Source organism: Amborella trichopoda, chromosome 4 (assembly GCF_054954075.1).
Source record: "Amborella trichopoda isolate Santa Cruz 75 chromosome 4, AtrichopodaSantaCruz75HAP2 v2.0, whole genome shotgun sequence".
Classification (NCBI taxonomy): domain Eukaryota; kingdom Viridiplantae; phylum Streptophyta; class Magnoliopsida; order Amborellales; family Amborellaceae; genus Amborella; species Amborella trichopoda.
The window spans coordinates 1969009-1989102 of NC_142339.1; the positions used below are offsets into that span (position 1 = coordinate 1969009).

The 20094-nt window shown below is 38.2% G+C and overlaps 1 protein-coding gene across 1 annotated transcript; it reads left to right on the forward strand.

Annotated features, from left to right (window-relative positions):
- Positions 1-8378: 8378 nt before the first annotated feature.
- Positions 8379-15279, forward strand: LOC18439421 (uncharacterized). Its single transcript, XM_088864282.1, has 9 exons — positions 8379-8546; positions 9352-10105; positions 10365-10447; positions 11448-11456; positions 11834-11922; positions 12573-12646; positions 12820-12870; positions 13471-13547; positions 14473-15279. The coding sequence occupies exons 1-9, from the start codon at positions 8411-8413 to the stop codon at positions 15087-15089; spliced, it is 1890 nt and encodes a 629-aa protein (XP_088720408.1). The 5' UTR covers positions 8379-8410; the 3' UTR covers positions 15090-15279.
- The last annotated feature ends 4815 nt before the right edge of the window (positions 15280-20094 follow it).

Sequence of the window (20094 nt, forward strand, 5' to 3'; positions counted from 1 at the left end):
TTTAGTCCTTTAAATGTTACATAGACCAATACGTAGGGTCATGAACAGGCGCAGGATCGAAATTTAGAGACTTCAAGCAAGATGGGCTCCTAGATCCTCTCTCTCTCTAGAATATCTAAAGGTTATATGTCGGGGAAGAAGATTATTCCCTTTTATTCATTCTTTTCCTAATCTTTATAGAAGTTTGCTTGCTTTTTGATCAAAGTTGCAAAAGAAACGCATAAATCTTTTCCTTTTTTTCATGTGTCATACATGACAGGATATAGAGAGAGAGAGAGAGTGAAGAGAGAGAAAGGAGGTGAGTTGATCGATCTTAGCAGGCAGGCAAAGTGTGATAGGACATGGATGACAAATTAATGCAACCCACAAGTACGCTTCCCTGATTAATACCATCGATTGACCACTACCCCTTCCTTGCTTCGTGCACTGTGCCCATAGAATCCAGCTCGCCTGCTCCATATCTCCTTCTCTCTCTCTCTCTACAATTTTCACCCCTTTCTCTCTCTAAATAAAAATCACCTCCTCAGTCTTCTCTCTCTTCAGCCCCTCGAGCCTGCCCTAGACACTAGATTCTTTTCAATCTCCTCTATTCACTAGCCTCAAAAAGTCCTCCGTCCTACCTTCTGATCTTTGTCCTATAGGACACCTCTCTCTCTCTCTCTCTAAATCTCTGGCCTACAGGTCACCTCTCTTTCTCTCTCTTCTGTGCCGAAGCCTTCTCTTTCGCTCTCCTCTCCTTCTATCATCTGATCCCCTTGGTTTTTTCGTGCACACGCCTTTCTCTCTCTAAAACTATACGTTTCTCTCTCTAAAACTATACGTTTTCTCTCTCTAAATCTGTGGATATCACCTCTTTCTCTCTCTAACTCTTGGATCCTACGTTCCCCCCCTCTTGCTCCCTTTCTTCCCCTCCTGGCTCTGCTTCTCAGAGAAAAAAACTCGAGTCTTTTCAAACACAGCTCTCTCTCTCTCTCTTCCCAATTCACAGGCAATTCTCTCTCTCTACACCCCAAGTGCTCAAAATTTATTCTCTCTCCTTTACTATTTCAAAGCTATAGATGGATACCCCTCTAACTTGCTTAAAACTCTCCATCTCCCTCTAAGGAAATGAACAATTATAGTATGCATCTCTCTTGCCCAAGGCCCTAAAACTGCACCATAGTCTCTCTCAATGCCATGCATAATTATAGAATTCCTCTCTTTTTCTGGTTGGTATTTTAGGATTTCTCTCTCTCACTAAAAATAAATCATAATTATAGGATTTTTTCTCGCTAAAAAAATCATACAGAATCTCTTTCTCTCTCTAAACTCTAACCAGAATAAAGCAAATGGCCGCACCTTGCATTATCGTGCTCCCCTCCAGGGAACGCTGCCTTCCAATGAAAAAAGAGGAACACTACAATCCCCATCATACAGCGGTCCCCTACTCTCTCTCTAACTATTTTAAGGTACATTTTTTATAAAAAATGCTAAGCAACAATTCCCCTCTCTTCTCGTACAAGAAAATTAAGAGAGAGAGAAGAAGAACAACTAAAATGTAGACAGAGAAAGAGACATAAAGCCACGAAAATCTAATCCATGCATTAGACTGCATATACTGCTCCCCTCATTGCTGCCACTGTCTTACAAGTACAAAAGCTATATATTCTCTTCCTCTCTGTAAAAATAAATTTCATTGAGACAAAACTCTGGTATTAGTTGAACGGAAACCAATATGATTTTGAATTTTTTATATATTCTCCTCCTCTGTCTAAAATAAATTTTATTGAGACAAACAAAACAATACCCTTAAAATCAATCATTCAAAATTTGTGGATTTGCCTATCCAAATAGAAAATTGGTAGGAACCGATTCAGTTGAACCGAAACCAATATGATCTTGATAGATTTGCCCAGATTAGCTTAATCACCATGCTAGTCCTATTTTATTTCTTAATATTTTTTCAGTTTTTCATTTTTAAAGATCAGATTATTATTTATGCTTTTGACGGGCGCTCACATCAATCCCGACCCAATTTCTTTTTTGGGCAGTATGTTAACATAGTTAGCATGCTTATGACTCGCGCTTACTAGGAATTTTAAGATTGCTTGAAATACAAAAAATCCTGTCTCGATGCATCAAGATAACAAAAAGTGATAATCCAATGCATGATACAAAACTATAACAAAAAAAATTATTCTACTAAAAAAATAATACATGGACACATGCATATGTTATATAGATGCATGCATATGTTGCATGGATGCATGCATACATGCATGAGCCATACAGTATTTAGTGATCTGACTCTTCATTGCCCCTCTCTTATTCACTATCATCGAATGCATGAAACCTACGTATAGCATGCATGCCAGGAACCGTTAGGTATTCATGATGCACCAAGCAAAACATGCACGAAACGTTCCTACAGGTATACATGCCACGAATCATTCGGCATGCACGATGTAACATAGAAAACTCGCCTTTGATGGCACCCCGTGCAAGATATTCACATACTAATCAATAAGACATACATATGTACATGATTCATCTGATGACCATCATCATCATAACTAATTGAGTTTGGCTACATAATCCTATTATGCTATTCTATTATATTAAAGGTCATGCTATCAATGAAACCATAAGTCATTGGATCCTTTCCCATTACTCCCATCTATATATTGCCCTTTTGAGCATTCTATTTTAAACTAACTTGCATCTCTGAAGGGGTGTTGTACCGAGTCTTTGTTGTACGTTACCCACCCATTTAAAACCATATAACTGAAATGACATATAAATATCATATATTTTTAAATATATTCAATTTGGGCCATATCATGTCCACTTAGCCAATATGATTGAATAGGGGTGGCAATGGACTTGGACCGGATGGGGGACCCAAGAGGTAAACCCGATCCAGGTCCAGGTATGGGTTAAAAAATTGGATCCGACAGGTTGGATCTGAGTCCAAATTTTAGATCTGACAACTATTCGGGTCCAGATCCAAGTTCGAATCCAATAATATTTTTCAGGTCTCATATATATATATATATATATAAATACGTACATATTTTAATTTTGGGTTGGGTCGGTCCCATATTGTATTTTTGGATCCAGGTTGCCACCTCTAACAGTGAACCCAGCTATTGTATTTAAGGACTCAGTTGTGGACAAGCCTCGAGAAATCCCTCGGTTCAAAAGCATCAATGATAAAAAATTCTTTCAAACCGATTCTGAGTCTGTTTGTCGAATTCGATATACTAAATAAGTGGTTATATGGCATAGGACAAGGGGAACCTTACGGTCAAAAAGTGAGCCTAGTTCAGTCATAACGCTGTCACCTTATCTTCTGGGTGGATTACTAAAATCATCAACATTTAGAATGGGATCTCTAAACTAATGGAAACTTTTGATTTCTTTTCTATTTCAAGCATTAATCCCGATGGACCAAAGCCATGTCAAGTTTAAGGGAGCACCAGGGGTTGTAGTAGTTTAGGAGACCTGTCCGATCCTTTCTCTCTCTAGATCACACTCCGTCTCTCCTGTCCCTCTCTTCTGTGTTCTTTTGTTCAATGGTTTCTCTCTCTATCACTCTCTCCTCTCTCGACCTTTGTTTTCTGTCCGTTGTTTCTCGCCCTTTATCTAATTTCTCTCTCCAGTTTTGTTCCTGCACCCACAAGCCGTCACTTTCCTTCTTCTGCCTCGGGCATGATGCCTGCAAAATGACTGTTTATGTTTTTTTTTTTGAAATGTTAATAAAAAGTTTGAAAGCTCAAACTCGAAGCTTCAAAGGCCCAAACTTTAAAGCTTTGAATGACGAAAATGTCCGAAATTACCCTTTGGGGAGTTGAAGTTTTACAAGATCAAGCCTTCCTTTTATATACTTGGACCAAATAATGAACTTAAAATTATTGTGCATTTTCTTAAAAAAATATCAAGATTATCAAAGGTCCTTTCTTAAAATATAATCTTGGTATTTATTATTCCCATAAAGACCTTAATTTTTTGAAATTTAGCTAAAGAGACTTTGAGTGATTGATGTTTATCGTGTCCAGACTCGAGACATTGACTTTGAGTGATCGATGTTTGTCGTGTCCAGACTCGATACATTATTTTGGATAAAGGGGAGGTAGGATTTTAGTGATATTAAGTATTTTTGATAGTGATATTTCATAAGTAAATATTAATATGAAATGTTTACATATTTAAAGTATTAGACACGAATATTGTGCCCTTGATGTATCAACTATAAATATAACACGTGCGCTTCCATGTTATGCACATAAGATCAAAACTAAATATAATTTGAGACATTAGTGGTAGCTTCAATACGCAATAAAATTAGAGAAACATATTTAAATAATATGATGATGTGCAATATCGATCCATAATAACATCAATTAAAAGTGATTATTTGGTTCAAATGAAATATTTTAAATGATAATGAGAAAGCCCAAAACATTATAGTGAAAAGAGATGCGATGACTTTTGATCTGACTGACGATACGATCGATCATAAAGTAAACGGACATATTATGATTCATGATTCACACCCTAAATAGGTGGCACAATATTAGACGATATCTTATGACATGGTAAACTAAAAATGCTCTAAGAATTTGCAAAGATTAAGACAAATACTAACTGTAGTGAGATTGGACCATTCGTGTTTTATGGGTTACAGATAGTCAATGATGGAACCTGTAAGAAACAAATGAGATAGGCACCGAGATGCAAAATGTTTTGGTAGTTGACGTTGGAACAAGTAAACAACAGTTTTTCTCAGTGACTAAAAATTTTATGAAAATTTTAAATATAGAGGCTGAGTCTCTTTAAGGTTTTTCTTTGGTTAATGATTATGAGCCGCCTAAACCTAAAGGCCAGTATAGCCTTACGAACCTTTTTGAACCACACATTGGGATTCAGATCGTAAGTGCTAATATTCAACATTGATGGGAGACACATTTTGCCCATTTTTTTTTTATCATACTATTTTTTTGAGTGGTTAAGCTAGGCGTATATGCTCTCAAAATTTCAAACCCACCTATCTAGTCAAATTTAATCGGAGTAATCTAATCCATACTTTTTTCGTTAGGTGGCTTACCAAGTTGTTCCCTTTGGTTTATTCATTTTTTCATCCATTGTAATTGACAATCACAATTATCTTATTTCGATTGTTAGCTAGTTTTCATTTAAAATACGAAAAATATAACAAAAGAGCTGTGAATCACAGAAAAAAAAAAAAGAAAAAAAAATGATAGAATAGAATAGAAAGGGGATCGAGGAAAGAAGAGGAAGAAAAGGAAAAACCAAAATGGTATGCTTAGATCCCTAAAGAAGTGGCTTCTTTTGCTGGCGCATCAACATATCCATTTTGTTCCATATTTATGCGATTGAATTGCACTTCTTTCTTTTGAAGGGTATGTAAAATCTCATCCATAAGTGAGTTCGAGGCCCATGGAGTTTTCTAAGGCGCCTTACATCACACAAGAACATTGGATAAATCTCCTTCAATGATTATCCTAAAATAGTGAGCATTCAGTCTAACCACCCCAGATTTTAGTGCCCAAAGCTTAGACTCATTTGCAGTTAATGGGTACAATCGCCCCGGTAAAAACCGTAGTACTACTCCATTGTTGTCTTGCAACATGTCACTCTAACATGTATTTTGTCTATCATATCTCCCTCTCCCATCAAAGTTAGGTTTCCACCATTTCTCTCAAGGGGTAACCATCTAGAGGGTCTGGATGCTTCGACAAACATCAAGAACTTGATGTGAGGTTTCTATAAGGTGCCCACCTCAGACTATACAAGTACAACATGCCTCTAAATTTTGTTGGAAGAAATAGTTCCAGGAACCTTACGATGGCTTGAACATGTATGTTCAGTCGTAATTATGAAATTTAAAATTTAAAAAACAGAGTAGATTGAAAAGATCCATAAACACTTGCAAATATTAAAAATTGATAGTTCAGACAACTTATTATAACATGCATCACTTTTTAGACTTGAAGTTCATTTTTCTCTCTTTATATACATGAATCTCAAAATCGAGACAATCAATTAGAAGGTTTTTCAACTTCATCACTAATTTCTACTGGATTTTTGAGCAGCACCTTACTTCCACGGTATAAGGTTACAACATTATATAAGCTTTTCATTTTGTAAGGGATTCGGTTTCTATAAGGCACATGCTTTTAAATAAAATGAAGTAAAGTCTCATCTCGAGTCATCGTCCCAAAGTCACTATGGGCACGAGAAATCTCAATGATGGGTCAACACTTACTACAAAATTTCAAGCTAAAAAAGTAGTACGAATCTTGTGGATTGTTGGAAACTTATTTTTAAGGCAGAATTTACAATATATATTATTTTTAGAATTTACAATCCTAATATTTTTTACAACGATAACCATCAAGACCGAGATAATCCATTTCAAGGTTTTCGAGCACTAGAATTGTAATTCGAAGTAGTTTTGAAGTGAGTCTTTGCGTATTTTGGGTGGGGTGTAGGCCTATCAAAATATTTTCCTTTTGTAAAACGCACAAAAAAGTGGGGATATTTTTTCATCCGTTGTGACTAGTTGAGGTTACTTTGGTCATTTGGGAGCTAGTGATAGAGGCTTTAACTCTGGAACCCTCTTATGCTTAAATCATATCACGAGGTTACCTTTGATATTAGATCATATGGCCAGGGCATTCTCGGTATTGGAAAGCCTATAAACCCCTGTTGGGGTTTGGTTTTCCAAGAGGCGGTTTCGTTGCAGTCTGCAGGGGGGGGGAAGAGAGAGATTTTAGAGAGAGAAAGTGAAGAGAGAGAAGGGGAAAAGAGGTTGTGGGGTGTTTCGAATTTGGAGCTTCTTTATTTGCTTTTTCCATTTTATCTCTCTAACGGCCCCCAACGTGAGAGACACAGGACTTGGATTTCTGGGTAGAGAGAGAAAGTGGGAGAAACACATAATGGGTTCATTCTGCTTCTTCAATGATGAGAGTTGATGAGAAGAGAGAGAAACATGGGATCGAAAACCGAGGGCTCACCCTTGAAGGAAAAGGCGTTGGTTTGATGAAAATCATGAAGTAAGAGTTAAGGGGATCCCATTTTCAGACTCGGATGGCGCGTTGAATACTGTGAAGCATTTTAGAGAGAGAGAGAGAGCATCACAGTCGACACTGCTCGAGCCTTCAATTATTGAGAAACCCTCTCAAGTTTGAAACCCGAGGAGAGAGAAACAATAGAGTAAAGTAAACAGAAGTTTCTCTATTGTAGTATAGAGAGAGATTTCTAGATTTTTATTGTGGTGTTTTTGTTGGGGTGGAGAGAGAGAGACTGCTTTAAGGTGTAAGAGTATAGAGAAGCATAGGAGAAAGTACAAGAGTTTTAAATAGGAATTTTTATTAAGAGAGAAGGAGAGAGTTCCTTCTAGTTTCTTATTACGGTGTAGAGAGAGAAGCTACAAGTTTAGAATAACAAGGAGTTTATGGTGTTTTAGGGCAGTGAGAGGGGCAAAGCACTGTAGAGATAGCTAAAGAAGTTGTAGAGAGAAAAAGAGTGATCCTCCTAGTGCTTATTTATGGTGTAGACAGAGAGAGGAGCTATTAATTTTACAGTATCAAGAAAGTGTTTATGGAGTTATATAGAGGGGAGCAAGTAGTTTAGAGTGAGAATAGTGTGTTCTATAGGGTTTAGAGAGCACTGCAGAGAATAGAAAGTTTAAAAACTAGAGTTTTTTTAGATAGAGAGAGAGTTGGTCAGTGCAGTGTAGAGAGAGAGGGAGGGAGGTCTAGAGAGTGGGGTTTTTTTGCCGTGAGTGTAGTGCAGAGAGAGAGTGGAGTTTCTTTCTTGAGGGTAGTGTAGAGAGATTCTCCTAGAGTGTGGTGCAAAGAGAAGAGAGAGAAAATGAATAATTGGCTTGGTTTCTCTCTCTCTCCTCACCTCAACATAGATGGAGGAGGGGCCAACAACCCAAGCAGCCCCACAAACTTCACAGCATTTCATGGAGGAGAAAACTCAGAAAACCAGCATCAAAGCTTCGATGAAATGAACAAAACAACAACACATTTCTCATCATCTCACATGCCTTTGCGCTCAGATGGGTCTCTGTGCATTATGGAGGTTCTCAGACGCTCTCACTCATCAGGTGCACTCCCTTTAACAAACCCTACCCCACTGTTTATTGTGCTCAATTTTTTTAAGGCATAAACCTTGGATTCGGTGTGTCACCTGCCTAACTGTTTTTCCTTTTTTATTTTGCCTTGTTTTGATGAGAGAGAGAGATAATGGCTTATGGGCATGTCTAGAGAGAGAGAGAGAGAGAGAGAGAGAGAGAGGCTTATGTGTATGTCTAGAGAGAGAGAGAGAGATGCTATTGCTTGTGGGTATGTCTAGTAAGGTTTCATATTCAATGAGAGATGGGGTATAGTTCACGGGCATGTTGTGTGAGAGAGAGAGAGAGAGAGAAAAGGAGAGGATATTGCTTATTGGTATTTCCAGAGAGAGAGAGAGGAGAAAGATGATATTCCCTATAGGCAAGGTTATAGAGAGTCGACAGAGCGTATTGCTTGTGGGTATGTACAGAGAGAGAGAGAGGGAAAGAGGATGTTGCTTTTGGGTATGGAGAGAGAGAGAGAGAGAGAGAGGCAATTGTTTATGGGTGTGTCTTGTCCTTTGTTTTGGTACATGCTCGGATGAGAAAGCAACCCATACGAGGGACTCTAGAGAGAGAGAGAGAGAGAGAGAGAGAGAGGCAATTGTTTCTGGGTATATCTAGCGGAGGTTTCATACTCTAGCCTTTGTTTTTTTGCTATATGCTCCGATGAGAGAGAAAAATTTGCCTTTTCTCATTTGTTCTTGGGGGTATTATCCGTAAGAGTGTCTATCGATTCAGTTTAATTGAGATGTAATTTCTCAGTTTTATTTTTTTTTCCAAATTTTCTATGTCAGTCTTCATGGGTTGGATTAGTGAACTTAATAAGTTTCACTCCTCATAATAAATCTTTTATATATTTTATTCTTATAGCGTTTCTCCCTCATGAATGGGTTGAAAATTAAAAGAGAAACTATTGGGGATTTGTATAAACAGATTAATGGTTATTTCCGTGCTTCTCTTTCTATTTCTCGAGCACTTTTTACAGTTTTCCAGTTGCATTTGATCATTTTACTTGGTTCTCTCTCTCTCTCTCTATTTCTGTTTTTGCTAGTCCTTTTGTGTGAATCATTAAATTTCGATCTCTCCACTCTTTTATTGTTTCTATCTTATTCTCATCATTGTTTTCATTGTCTTCTTGGGGTTTCTCTCTCTAGTTGAGCTATAGGCATTCTTCTCTCTCTCTCTCTCTTACTCTCCTTGAATTTGGTCCTGTGTGTGTGAAGATTGGAGGCTGAAACACATGGATTTATCACGAACCCATCAAGCTCCGGGCCTTCAATCCTCACGCCTCATATCCACCTCCGAATTCACCAACAACAATGTAGAGAGAGAAAATCCGAAGCTCGAAGATTTCCTTGGCGCCACTGCGCACCCCCCGCCATTTGATCCCGTCTACTATCAGCGCGGCCACCATCAGGCGTTGGATTTCGACCGCGATCACCCGTCTACGGCTGGCATCAATGTAAATATCCCGAGCTTTCTCCAGAGCAGCACCAGTTCTAGAGAGAGAGAAAGCGAGGAGGCGCAGGCCCTAACTTCATCATTGATCCGTCGTTTCGATCAGCCGGAAACCTTTATTCCGAGCCATCTCCAAAACCCACATCTTTATAACATGGCCTTAGAAAATGCGGGCTCCATGAGCCACGCAATTGGCTCGGGGCCGGGAATCTCCGGTTTGAAGTCATGGCTGAGGCAAAACCCAATCACACCAAGTGATAAGAGATTGGTGCATGATGGTTCCGAGAAAGCGGGCCAAATTGTGGCCTCAAATGGAGATTTTCAGGCGCTTTCTCTCTCTATGAGCTCTGGTTCTCAGTCTACCTCAGTGAGTTTGCCTCAATCTGCTGCCATAGTTTGTGTTCCCTCTGATAATGCAAGGAAGCGGGGCCATGGAAAAGCTCTCACTAAAGAGCCAGTTCCAAGGAAATCCATTGAGACCTTTGGTCAGAGGACTTCACAGTATCGTGGGGTTACCAGGTGTCGTTCCTCTCCTCCCTCTCTAGAGTTTTCTCCTTTCTAATGTTGTCTATTATTTTATGCAAACAATGTTATCGATTTCGAAAGTCTTCTCTCTCTACGTCTCTCACTCTTAATTAAAACACTTTCCCTTGCAATGTCTCTCAGGCTGCGTCTCTCTTACTCTAAAACACCTTGCCTTTATAACGTCTTCTCTCTCTAGTTTATTGATTGTACTGTTAGGTGCAGATTGTTTATTGTGTTTTGTTGTTGGGTACAGGCATCGTTGGACCGGGAGATACGAAGCTCATCTATGGGACAATAGCTGTAGAAAGGAAGGCCAGACCAGGAAGGGTAGACAAGGTTAGAAAGAGAAAATTCCCTTTGAAACTTTTCCTCAAAAAACACTCAGATTCGATTCAATTTGAATCGAATCTGAATCGCCCTAATCAGACAGGATTGTATGGTTCTATCCGAGTTCCGAACCCACCATTTCGTTCGGTCGGCCACCGACCTGCCCCGATTTTATTTTCTATTAAGACTAATATACCTCATTGATTTATGGAAAAAGTTTAGAGTAATTTACTAAACTTTAGGTAAAATATAAAATACTCCGTATCAAATATCGAACTTGTAAATATAAAAGAAGATCGGGTTGACCGACCATTGCAAGTTCAGTCGACCCGATCTTTTTTTTATATTTGTTTTTGTTGAAATTTCTTTCTGTCAATCCAAATTTTGATTTTTTTTGTTTTTTTCCATTAGTAGGGAAGTTGAGGACTAATGAAAAAAAAAAAAAAAAAAAAAAATCAAAATTCTAGGCTTAAAAAAAAAAAAAAATCAAAATTCGAGGTTAAAAAAAAAAAAATCAGGTTTAATTATATATGGTCGAGGCTTTTAACAATCAAATTACGACACACCTCAAAAAATCTACTTTTTCAAATTCAACTAGAAAAAGTTGATTTGAAACCCAAAAACCCTCGAATCCGTTAATTTGGACTTTCAGATACATAAACATAAGAAAAAAATAAAGATCAGGTCTTGGGAATAGTGCATCTTGTCATGCATGACCCTCAATTTTCAAGATTTTGAAGTTTTGATGGATCTGCATGAACTACGGTTCAAAGCTACTTTTGAAGCTTTAAATTTATTAGAGATGAAAGTGAAGTTTTGGACCTACATAAAGATTGTCGGTTCTAAAAAGGACTTCTATCGACTAATTAAAAGTGCGTCTTACTTTGATTGTTTAGGGCCACAGCTTTATACAAACCACACCCTTGTTTCATTTTTTCATGGTTCATTAAGACTAATGTTGTGTTTCTCGTGTTTTGTTTCTTGCTCGCTCTGTGATGCTGAAATGAAGTGTATCTTGGTGAGTCTCTCTCTTCCCTTTGTGCCTCTTCAAATGTTGTGGATCTTTTATTCTTTTCCCCACTTTTCTTCTCTTTAATGATGCTTCATTTTACTATTGGTTGCGTCATCTTTCCTATCTCGAGCTCTCCATAGCTCAAATCCCTCTCTCTGCAACTTCAATTATTAGCTGTTCATTCTCTCTCTAGGTGTCGATAGCTTGATCTTTTCTCTCTCTACAACTTGTTCCTCTCTCTCTAACCTGTTTTTCTCACTAGCTCTCTATATAGCTCAGGCTTTTCTCTCTCCACAACTTTAAATTTGAATTGGTTGCAATAGCTGGTTGATTTTATTGGGATCTCCATTGAGTCTGATTTTGATGGTTTTTGATGAAATTAGGAGGATATGACAAAGAAGAAAAGGCGGCTAAGGCCTATGATTTGGCAGCTCTCAAGTACTGGGGTCCTTCCACCCATATAAATTTCCCGGTACGTGAACTCTCTCTCTCTATCACACATTCATTCTCTGTACCTCTCTCTCTAACACACATACATTCTCTCTACCCCTCTCTCTCTCTCTCCTCCGATATGTAATTTGAGGCTCTTTTACTACTATATCCTGTCAATTTATAGCCTTTTGTCTCCAAGTCATTGTTTTTTGGTGTTTCCGTCTCCTTGGTTATGTACTATTTTCTCTGTTTTCTCTCTCCAACACACGGATATTCTCTCTCTACCTCTCTCTCTCTCTCCTCCCATTTGGAATTTGAAGCTCTTTTACCACTATATCTTGTGAATTTATAGCCTTTGTCCCCAAGTCATTGTTTTTTGGTGTTTCTATGTCTCCTTGGTTATGTACTCTTTCTTCTCTCTAGGATCTTGTTTACACTCTTTTCTCTCTCTTGGGTTTTTTTTCCTTCTTCTTTCATGGGTTTCTCTCTCTCCTCGCTCTTGGGTTTCTTCTCTTTTATCTCTCTGCTTCGGTTTTTCTCTTCTCTCTCCTCGCTCTTGGTTTTCTCTCCGTTGGGTTTTTTCACTCTTCTAGCTCCTTGCTCTTGGTCTTTTTCATCTCATAAGTTTTCTCTCTCCTCACCACGCATCTGCTGTCGTCTCTCTAATTCATTGGTCCTTTTGCTCTACAGTTGAGCACTTACGAAAAGGAATTGGAGGAGATGAAGAACATGACGAGGCAGGAGTTCGTGGCCAACTTAAGGAGGTACGTCTCTCTCCCAAGAAGAGAGAAACTGGGGTTTTGGCAGTTAGAGAGAGATTCATTGTTTGAGTTAGAGAGATATTCATTGTTTATTCAAAATTTATTGCTTTCACTTGTATTGTTTTGGAAGCATTCGAGGGCCAATTTTTTCATCTTTCCTCCTGTGGTTTGTTCAGGAAGAGCAGCGGCTTTTCCAGAGGAGCATCTGTGTACCGTGGAGTGACAAGGTTTACAGCCTTCTTACTCGAAATAACCTCTCTCTAGCCCCTTCCTCTCTCTCTACCTCACATTCTCTCTCCATGTATAATGTCTTTACTGCTCTCTCCCTCTATTTCGTTTCTCTCTGTCTCATTTTCTCTCTCTAACTTCCTTTCTCTCTCTCTCAATATACTGTAGTCTCGCCCCAATCCCTTCTCCCGTTGTTTATTTACTCTTTAGTTTTTTTTTAACTCTTTACCGCTCTCTCTCTCTACCCAGCTCTTTCTGCGCTACATTATCTTTGTCTATTTCTCTCTCTACGTCACCCTAATCTTTCGCGGCATTCTCTCTCTAGAATTCCATCTCTCTCATGCATATTGTTTACAGCCTGTCCAGTTTTTCCAAAGTGTGGCCCTCCCCCCCTCCGATCGTTTCTCTCTACGTTTCCAAATTTTCACTGTCTCATAATTTCCTACAATGGATTCTCCCTCTCTTCTTTCTCTCTCTAGAGAATTGAAGTACGCGCATGAAAGCCAAAACGTAGGCCTTTTATCTCTCTATGACGCACGCCCACGTAAACTCTCTTTATCTCACTCGTCTCTGTTTTTACTGTTTGTTGAACTGCGCAGGCATCATCAACACGGACGATGGCAAGCTCGCATCGGCAGAGTTGCCGGTAACAAAGACCTCTATCTTGGTACCTTCAGTAAGTCTCTCTCTCACCCCGCTTTCTCAGTAATTATCTCTCTCTAGTAGGGGTGGCAATAGACCTGGACCCCCCATATGGTCCAATTATCTCTCTCTAGTCGGGGTGGCAATAGACCTGGACCAATTATCTCTCTCTAGTCGGGGTCGGAATAGTCCTGGACCCCATATAGTCCAAGTATGGGTCCAATATTTGGACCTAATAAGTCGGGTCTGGGTTCAAAACTTAGATATGAATACTTTTGAACCTGGACCCTATTTCGGTCTCGGTCTCGGTCTGGGTTTGAGGTCTGATTGGACTCGACCCGTACATATAAATTATTGGAGATAAAACACTTCAAGCCTTATTGAAGCATTTTTCTTTAGCTATTGAATGACAAATTTTGAAATCTATTGGCCACTGATTGTGGTGTTGTTGCCAATGACATGAGTGTATCGTAATATAAAAAAAGACAAAAAAAAAAAAAAAAAAAAAGTAAAAAAAGAATGACATTGGACCCAACTAGACCCTGACCTGACGTGATAAACCTGGGACCTGATGGGTACCGGTATGGGTTCAGTTTTTGGACCTGACGGTTCGGATCCGGGTTCAAAACCTTAATCAAAATACTTTTTGGGTGTGCCTAGGTCCGGGTCACCCGACCTGTTGCCACCCCTGCTCTCTAACCTACCTGCCCATCTCAAAGTGAAAACCTCTCTTAAAAACTAGACCTGATATGGGTCCAAAACCTGAATCAGAATACTTTTCGGGTTTATGTCTAGGTCTGGGTTCGGCTGGACCCAACCTGTTGCCCATCTCAAAGTGAAAACCTCTGTTGAAAAGTAGACCTGATGGGTGGGTATGAGTCGGTTCAGATCCGGGTCGAAAACCTTGATCGGACTAGACTATCTCTCTTTTTAAAGCCCCTCTCAATTTTTCTCTTTAGGTACGCAAGAGGAGGCAGCTGAGGCCTATGATATCGCGGCCATCAAGTTCCGAGGTGTCTCTGCCGTTACAAATTTTGACATTAGCAAATACGACGTCAAGAGAATATGCTCAAGCACAACGCTGATAGGTGGCGATCTCGCAAAAAAATCCGGCAAAGATCCCGGCCAACCTTCAATATCCAGTGAGTTTCCTGGCGACCCGACTAATGCAGATGCCAACAAAGAGTCTGCGATTTTCCCACAGGTAGAAGAAGCCGCCCGTTTGCTAACTGATCTCAGCGGCAACACAAACAATTCATTGGTCTCTTCTCTTAGCAATCCGAGCTCTAACCCTGAGAGTCCAAATCATTCCTCTACTCATTGCGAAAACGATCCAAATTGCCGTAAAATGACGATTTATAACGGCGTCAGACAAGTTCAGGATGGCGGTGGAGGAGATTATTCTCAGGCTCTCTTTCTCTCTCCCGAATTTGGTGGAAAATATGCTAAGTATGAGGGTTCAAATATTTCAGGCAACAATGTTGGAGGCAATATTGGGTGGATGGGGTCTAACAGGCCAAGCTTTCCTGTGTTCCATCAGCATCAGTTACCTATGTTTGCCCTGTGGAACGACTGAGAAGGTCTTTAAAGAGAGAGAGAGAGAGAGAGAGTATGAGACAGAAACACACTTTGTTATAGGTTTTTTTTGGGTAGTTTTCTAAATGGGAAGAAAAATCTCACTGTTTTGAAATTTGAAGTATCTTTTCATATGATGAATTTTGATGACATTGAGGGATGGTACAAAAGAATCTCGATCGTTCCATTTCTGACTTGTGGATCAAGTATTTTTTTTTTTTGTGTTGAGGGTGAGGTTCGTAGTAGGTTCGGCCCTATGCTATGCAAGTATGGTGCACCTCGAAATTTCCACCTTTGTGTTCTTTCGAAGCTGCTCAAAAATTAATGCTCAAACTGCAATTAAGAAATTTAAATCTAGTAAATAGACTGTTCATACAGCAAATTATAAGATATCGCTATTTTTTGTCATTTGATACAACAAATATAAGATACACTATTTTTTTATTATTTGAATTTCGTTTTTCTTTTTATTGTATATTTAAATCTTATGGTCTAAATAATCACTTGGATGGTTTTCAAACTCCAAATACTCTTTCCATCGTTTATTGGATTTAGACAGTAACCTATTTCTGTAGAATAAGGCTGCAATGTTGTGTAAAACCTTTTCTTTTGTTAAAGGTGTATGGTTAGATCGGGCTGCAGCGTTACTATAATTGGACGTGGTTAACATGCTGGCCAGCCTGTATATTCTAGTGAGCGGGCTTGGCAATAATTATATTTTTTAATTGTAATTTGATTTTAATTTTTTTGGAAATATATAATATTTATTATGGAGATCATGAATATGTAAAAATTAATAATACTTTTTATTAAGAAAACCGATGGTAATAATTGCTTTAAAATGGGCCATCTATTTGCGTCATCTTTAAAATGGATGCTTTATACCTTTACACCTCATGTTGTAGAAATGATTTCCTGACCGCATGAAACAATTGTTCATTAAAATAACTTCAAAAAATTGCAATTCAAGCCTTGGTAAGCCTCTACATCGGTTCTCTCTTCTTGAACATTATAGTTGTTAAAAAATATTACGACTTAAAACTCTAAAAATAGGATATATTTGAACAAATTATTGTGTTTCACCCTAGAAATAAATGTTCATAGATCTTGCCATTTATTGTGTTTCAAATTTTAGTGCCCTTATTGAAAGCTAATTTTAGATCCATCACGGAGTCTGCCATTTCCTTGTCCGGCTTAGTGCTTGAAAAATTATCGACCTGGATTGGGATTGATTTCTTAGATGATATTAAGGAGGTGACCGACTTGGTTCTATTGTGGAGGAGGAATCAGTTTTACTTTGTGACAGTCGGCTGTAATTTGTTTGTAGAGTTGCGATCCGGCTTTTAATCGGATTATTCTTGATTTATATGGTCTTTTGATTTTTAGCGTGTTTGATATTTAGGAATCTGTCCAGATAGTGGAATCACCAATCCAGATCGATACAATCCTGGGAATGGGGGGGAGGGCGCATTCCAAGATCTGATAAGGGTTTTCAAAACGTCGGTCCGATCTAATGGATGATCCATATTTATCATTTTCAAAGTATTTATCAAGGCTTATTCAAAACTTTATTTATTGAGATTAATTTTTTAGATGAAGTGTATGTGATTTTATACATACTCTTCAATCCCTCCATACCACTGAAGCTAAAAGGTAAGTTCTATAGGACAGTTGTGAGACTGGCTTTGTTTTATGGGGCAGAATGTTGGATGGAAAAAAAAAAAGAACCTATGAAATGAGTGTATGATGTTGAGATAGATGAGTGGCACGACAAGAAGGGATAGAATTCGAAATGAATACATTCGGGAAAGTTTAGGCGTGGGAAAGTTTAGGCGTGGCACCAATAGGCGATAAGATGAGAGAGAGTAGATTTAGGTAGATTGGCTATGTGTGGTATCGACTCAGTACAACACCTGTTAGGAAATGTGAGAGTTCAGGTGAAAGTATTGAAAATGGCAAGAGGTATGCCCAAAATGACGTGGTTGGAAATAGTCTAAAAAGACATGAGAATGTATGACCTCACTGAGGATATGACCTTAAATATAGTATAATGGTGAATCAAGATTCTTATGGCCAACTTCAATTAATTGAAAAAATACTATGATGATGATAATGATAAAAAGTATGATTAAATTTTAAGTTCAAATGAATATATTTAGCAATATTTTTGGATTCATTTCATTGTACCTCATTTTTTAGGTGTTAGTTTCAATCATCTTTTTTGTGGGGGAATTTAATGGAATCGTTTGTACAAGGTTGACACTTAAAATGCAAAATTAAGTTACATCATAATTATTTGGAAAAAGTTTGTTTTGATGTTGGAAAAGGGTGTGGTTTGTATCGAGTCCAAGCTCTAAACAATCAAATTAAAACCTACCTTCAAATAATGTCTACAAATGTGGTTTCAATACTGAAAATCTTTGTGATAGCCTTAAAATATATTTTTATATTTATTTATATCCTTTAAAGCTTCAAAAATAGTGTAGATCGACAGCTTTATACAAACTTGAAAATTGACAGTAAAAAAATGTGTTACAAAATACACTACTTCCAAAACTTGAAATCCATTTTTTTCTCATGTCCGTGCATCTTGATGTTGAGATATCAATTTGAGGATATTTGGGCATCAAATTAGAGCCTCGGCTCTATATAAACTTTTTCAATTGGAAAAACATCTAATTAATCATCTCAACATCAAGATGTATAGATATGAAAAAAAAAGAAAAAGGGAGATTTCAGGTCTCAAATAGAGTATATTATGCAACGCATTATCTAGACTGTCAATTTATAACATTTTCATGCAGTAATATACTTGATTTGAACTATTTTTAGAATTTAAAATTTATTATTTAAATATAAAAATAAATTCATACACCACCTTAAAAAATTTTAATAGCAAAATTACATCTCCGGACCAGTTTTTGGGGATCCAGGTCTTTAAACGTCGCTCTGTCCTTTTGACCTTTGGATGCAGGTGAGCCTCCTCGACTGTATTTTGGACGGTTCAGATCCATTTCTATCATGTGTCTTTTACATCGTTGAATCTGGAGCGTTGGCTTGGATTTGGTCGTCCAGACATTGAAGAGGAGTTGCACCTCAAATAGCGTGCCAATAAACCTAGGTGTGTTGCTGCTTCCTGGTTGGCAGGGGCAGCAGATGGCAGGGAGTCCTCTAGAGAGAGAAAGTTAGGTACCATTTTAGAGAGGGAATGGGGTGGTGTTCTTGAGAGAGAAAGAAGAGAAATCATGTACGGTTTTGGGTAGTGGTGCTGGAAATTTAGGTGGATTAGAAGTGTCTCTGAATTTCTCTCTTTCCTTAGTGTACTAAGCTGACCCCCTCTTTCATTAGCCAGAAGTCTGTCCAACGTGATTCTTTCTCTCTCTAACGATTTGAGACTGTTTTGCTCTCTCTCTCTAAAATTCGTACGCTTGTCATTCTATAAACCTATCTTTCATAGGGGTCGCAACGGTTTGGTTGTGGGTGCGGCTCCGGGGGACTTGGACTCAAACTCGGACCCGGACCCGGACCCAGACCCTGACTTAAACCTGGATAGATTCAGGTCTAAGTTTTGGATTTGAACCCGATATGTTGAGTCTAAAAAATGGATCATACTTATACCTGTCGGGTCTCAGATCCATTGTCAACCTCATGATCAGTTTTTTTTTTTTTTAACCTATTTCTTTACCACCATATACTTGTATTATTGACAAGAAGGTCACAATCACCACTATTAGAATTCAAGTCTTGTGATTTGTTATTTAATAACTAAAGATGACTATTAGTTCTAATTATATATGATTCTTAATATACCAAAATGAATAGGGCTTAAAGTAAAATATTTTATCTCTAACAGTTTATAGGTATGGGTTGGGTACGGGTCGAGATCCGGACCCATATAGTGTTTGGGTCCAAGTTTTGGACCCAGACCCGACCTGCCGGGTCCAAATGCTAGAACCACACCCGACCCGTGTCAGGTATATCCAGCAGGTCTTGGGTCGGGTTTGGGTCCATTGCCACCCCTCGTCTTTCATCCAAATAGTATTTTAAAGTTTGGATTGGGGACTAGATCCATATCATAACTAGAGTGATTTGAATGTGTTTGACATAATATCCAAAAAATATCAAAGAATAAATAAATACATATAAATTAAAATAAGGATTGTATAGTATGTGACCGTTTATTTTTCGTATAAAGAGGTCACAATTACTCATAGCTATTAGGTGTCAAATTTGATGGCTTGGAGTAAAGTCATGAAGTTGGAGAATTTTTTTTTTAGTCAATAACATGCTCACAACCACTTGATTTGAAATCTCTAAGACAAGAGTGATTGTGACCTCTTTATATCAAAAGTAAATGGTCTTGTAAACACCTCATTTCATTTTGAAAATTGGCAAATTCAATGGTTTTTTAAATCTTAAACAACTTTACAACCACATTATCCTAGTAAATCCTCAAACCATAGACCACTATAGCCCATATTGCTTGCCCCGTGATCCAGAATCCTGCAGAACACCTTGTTTTAGTAAAAAATAAAAATAAAAATAACAAAACACATCGTTTTGACCCAAATTTTGATAAACATCGTCACAAGAGCCTGTAAATCATCCAAAAACTAGAATCTGCCAATTCTGAGTACCATGCCAACCACTCCCCAACCATTTCTGAGAAGATTCATTGAATCTGGACTCGTTTGGTATGTTGATCCCAAGACAATAATTGGGGCTGGAAATCCATTTGAAATTGGTAGTTACCCACTCCAGCGTATTTTCAGCCTGTAAAAGATCATTTCAGGATCATTTCTGAGGAAGATTTTTAGACTCCTTAGACCTTGATAAAACCGGAGAAAGATTTGGAGAAAACCTAGATCTAAGAAAACTTTAGCTTTATTAGGCCATTAAACATGCAATTCTTAAGTTAAGAAAGCCATTTAATCAAGACAAGGCCTGGTCAAAACTTGAAGAGAAACAAAGATGATGCACAATGTAAACTCAGTCAGTCTTGATAC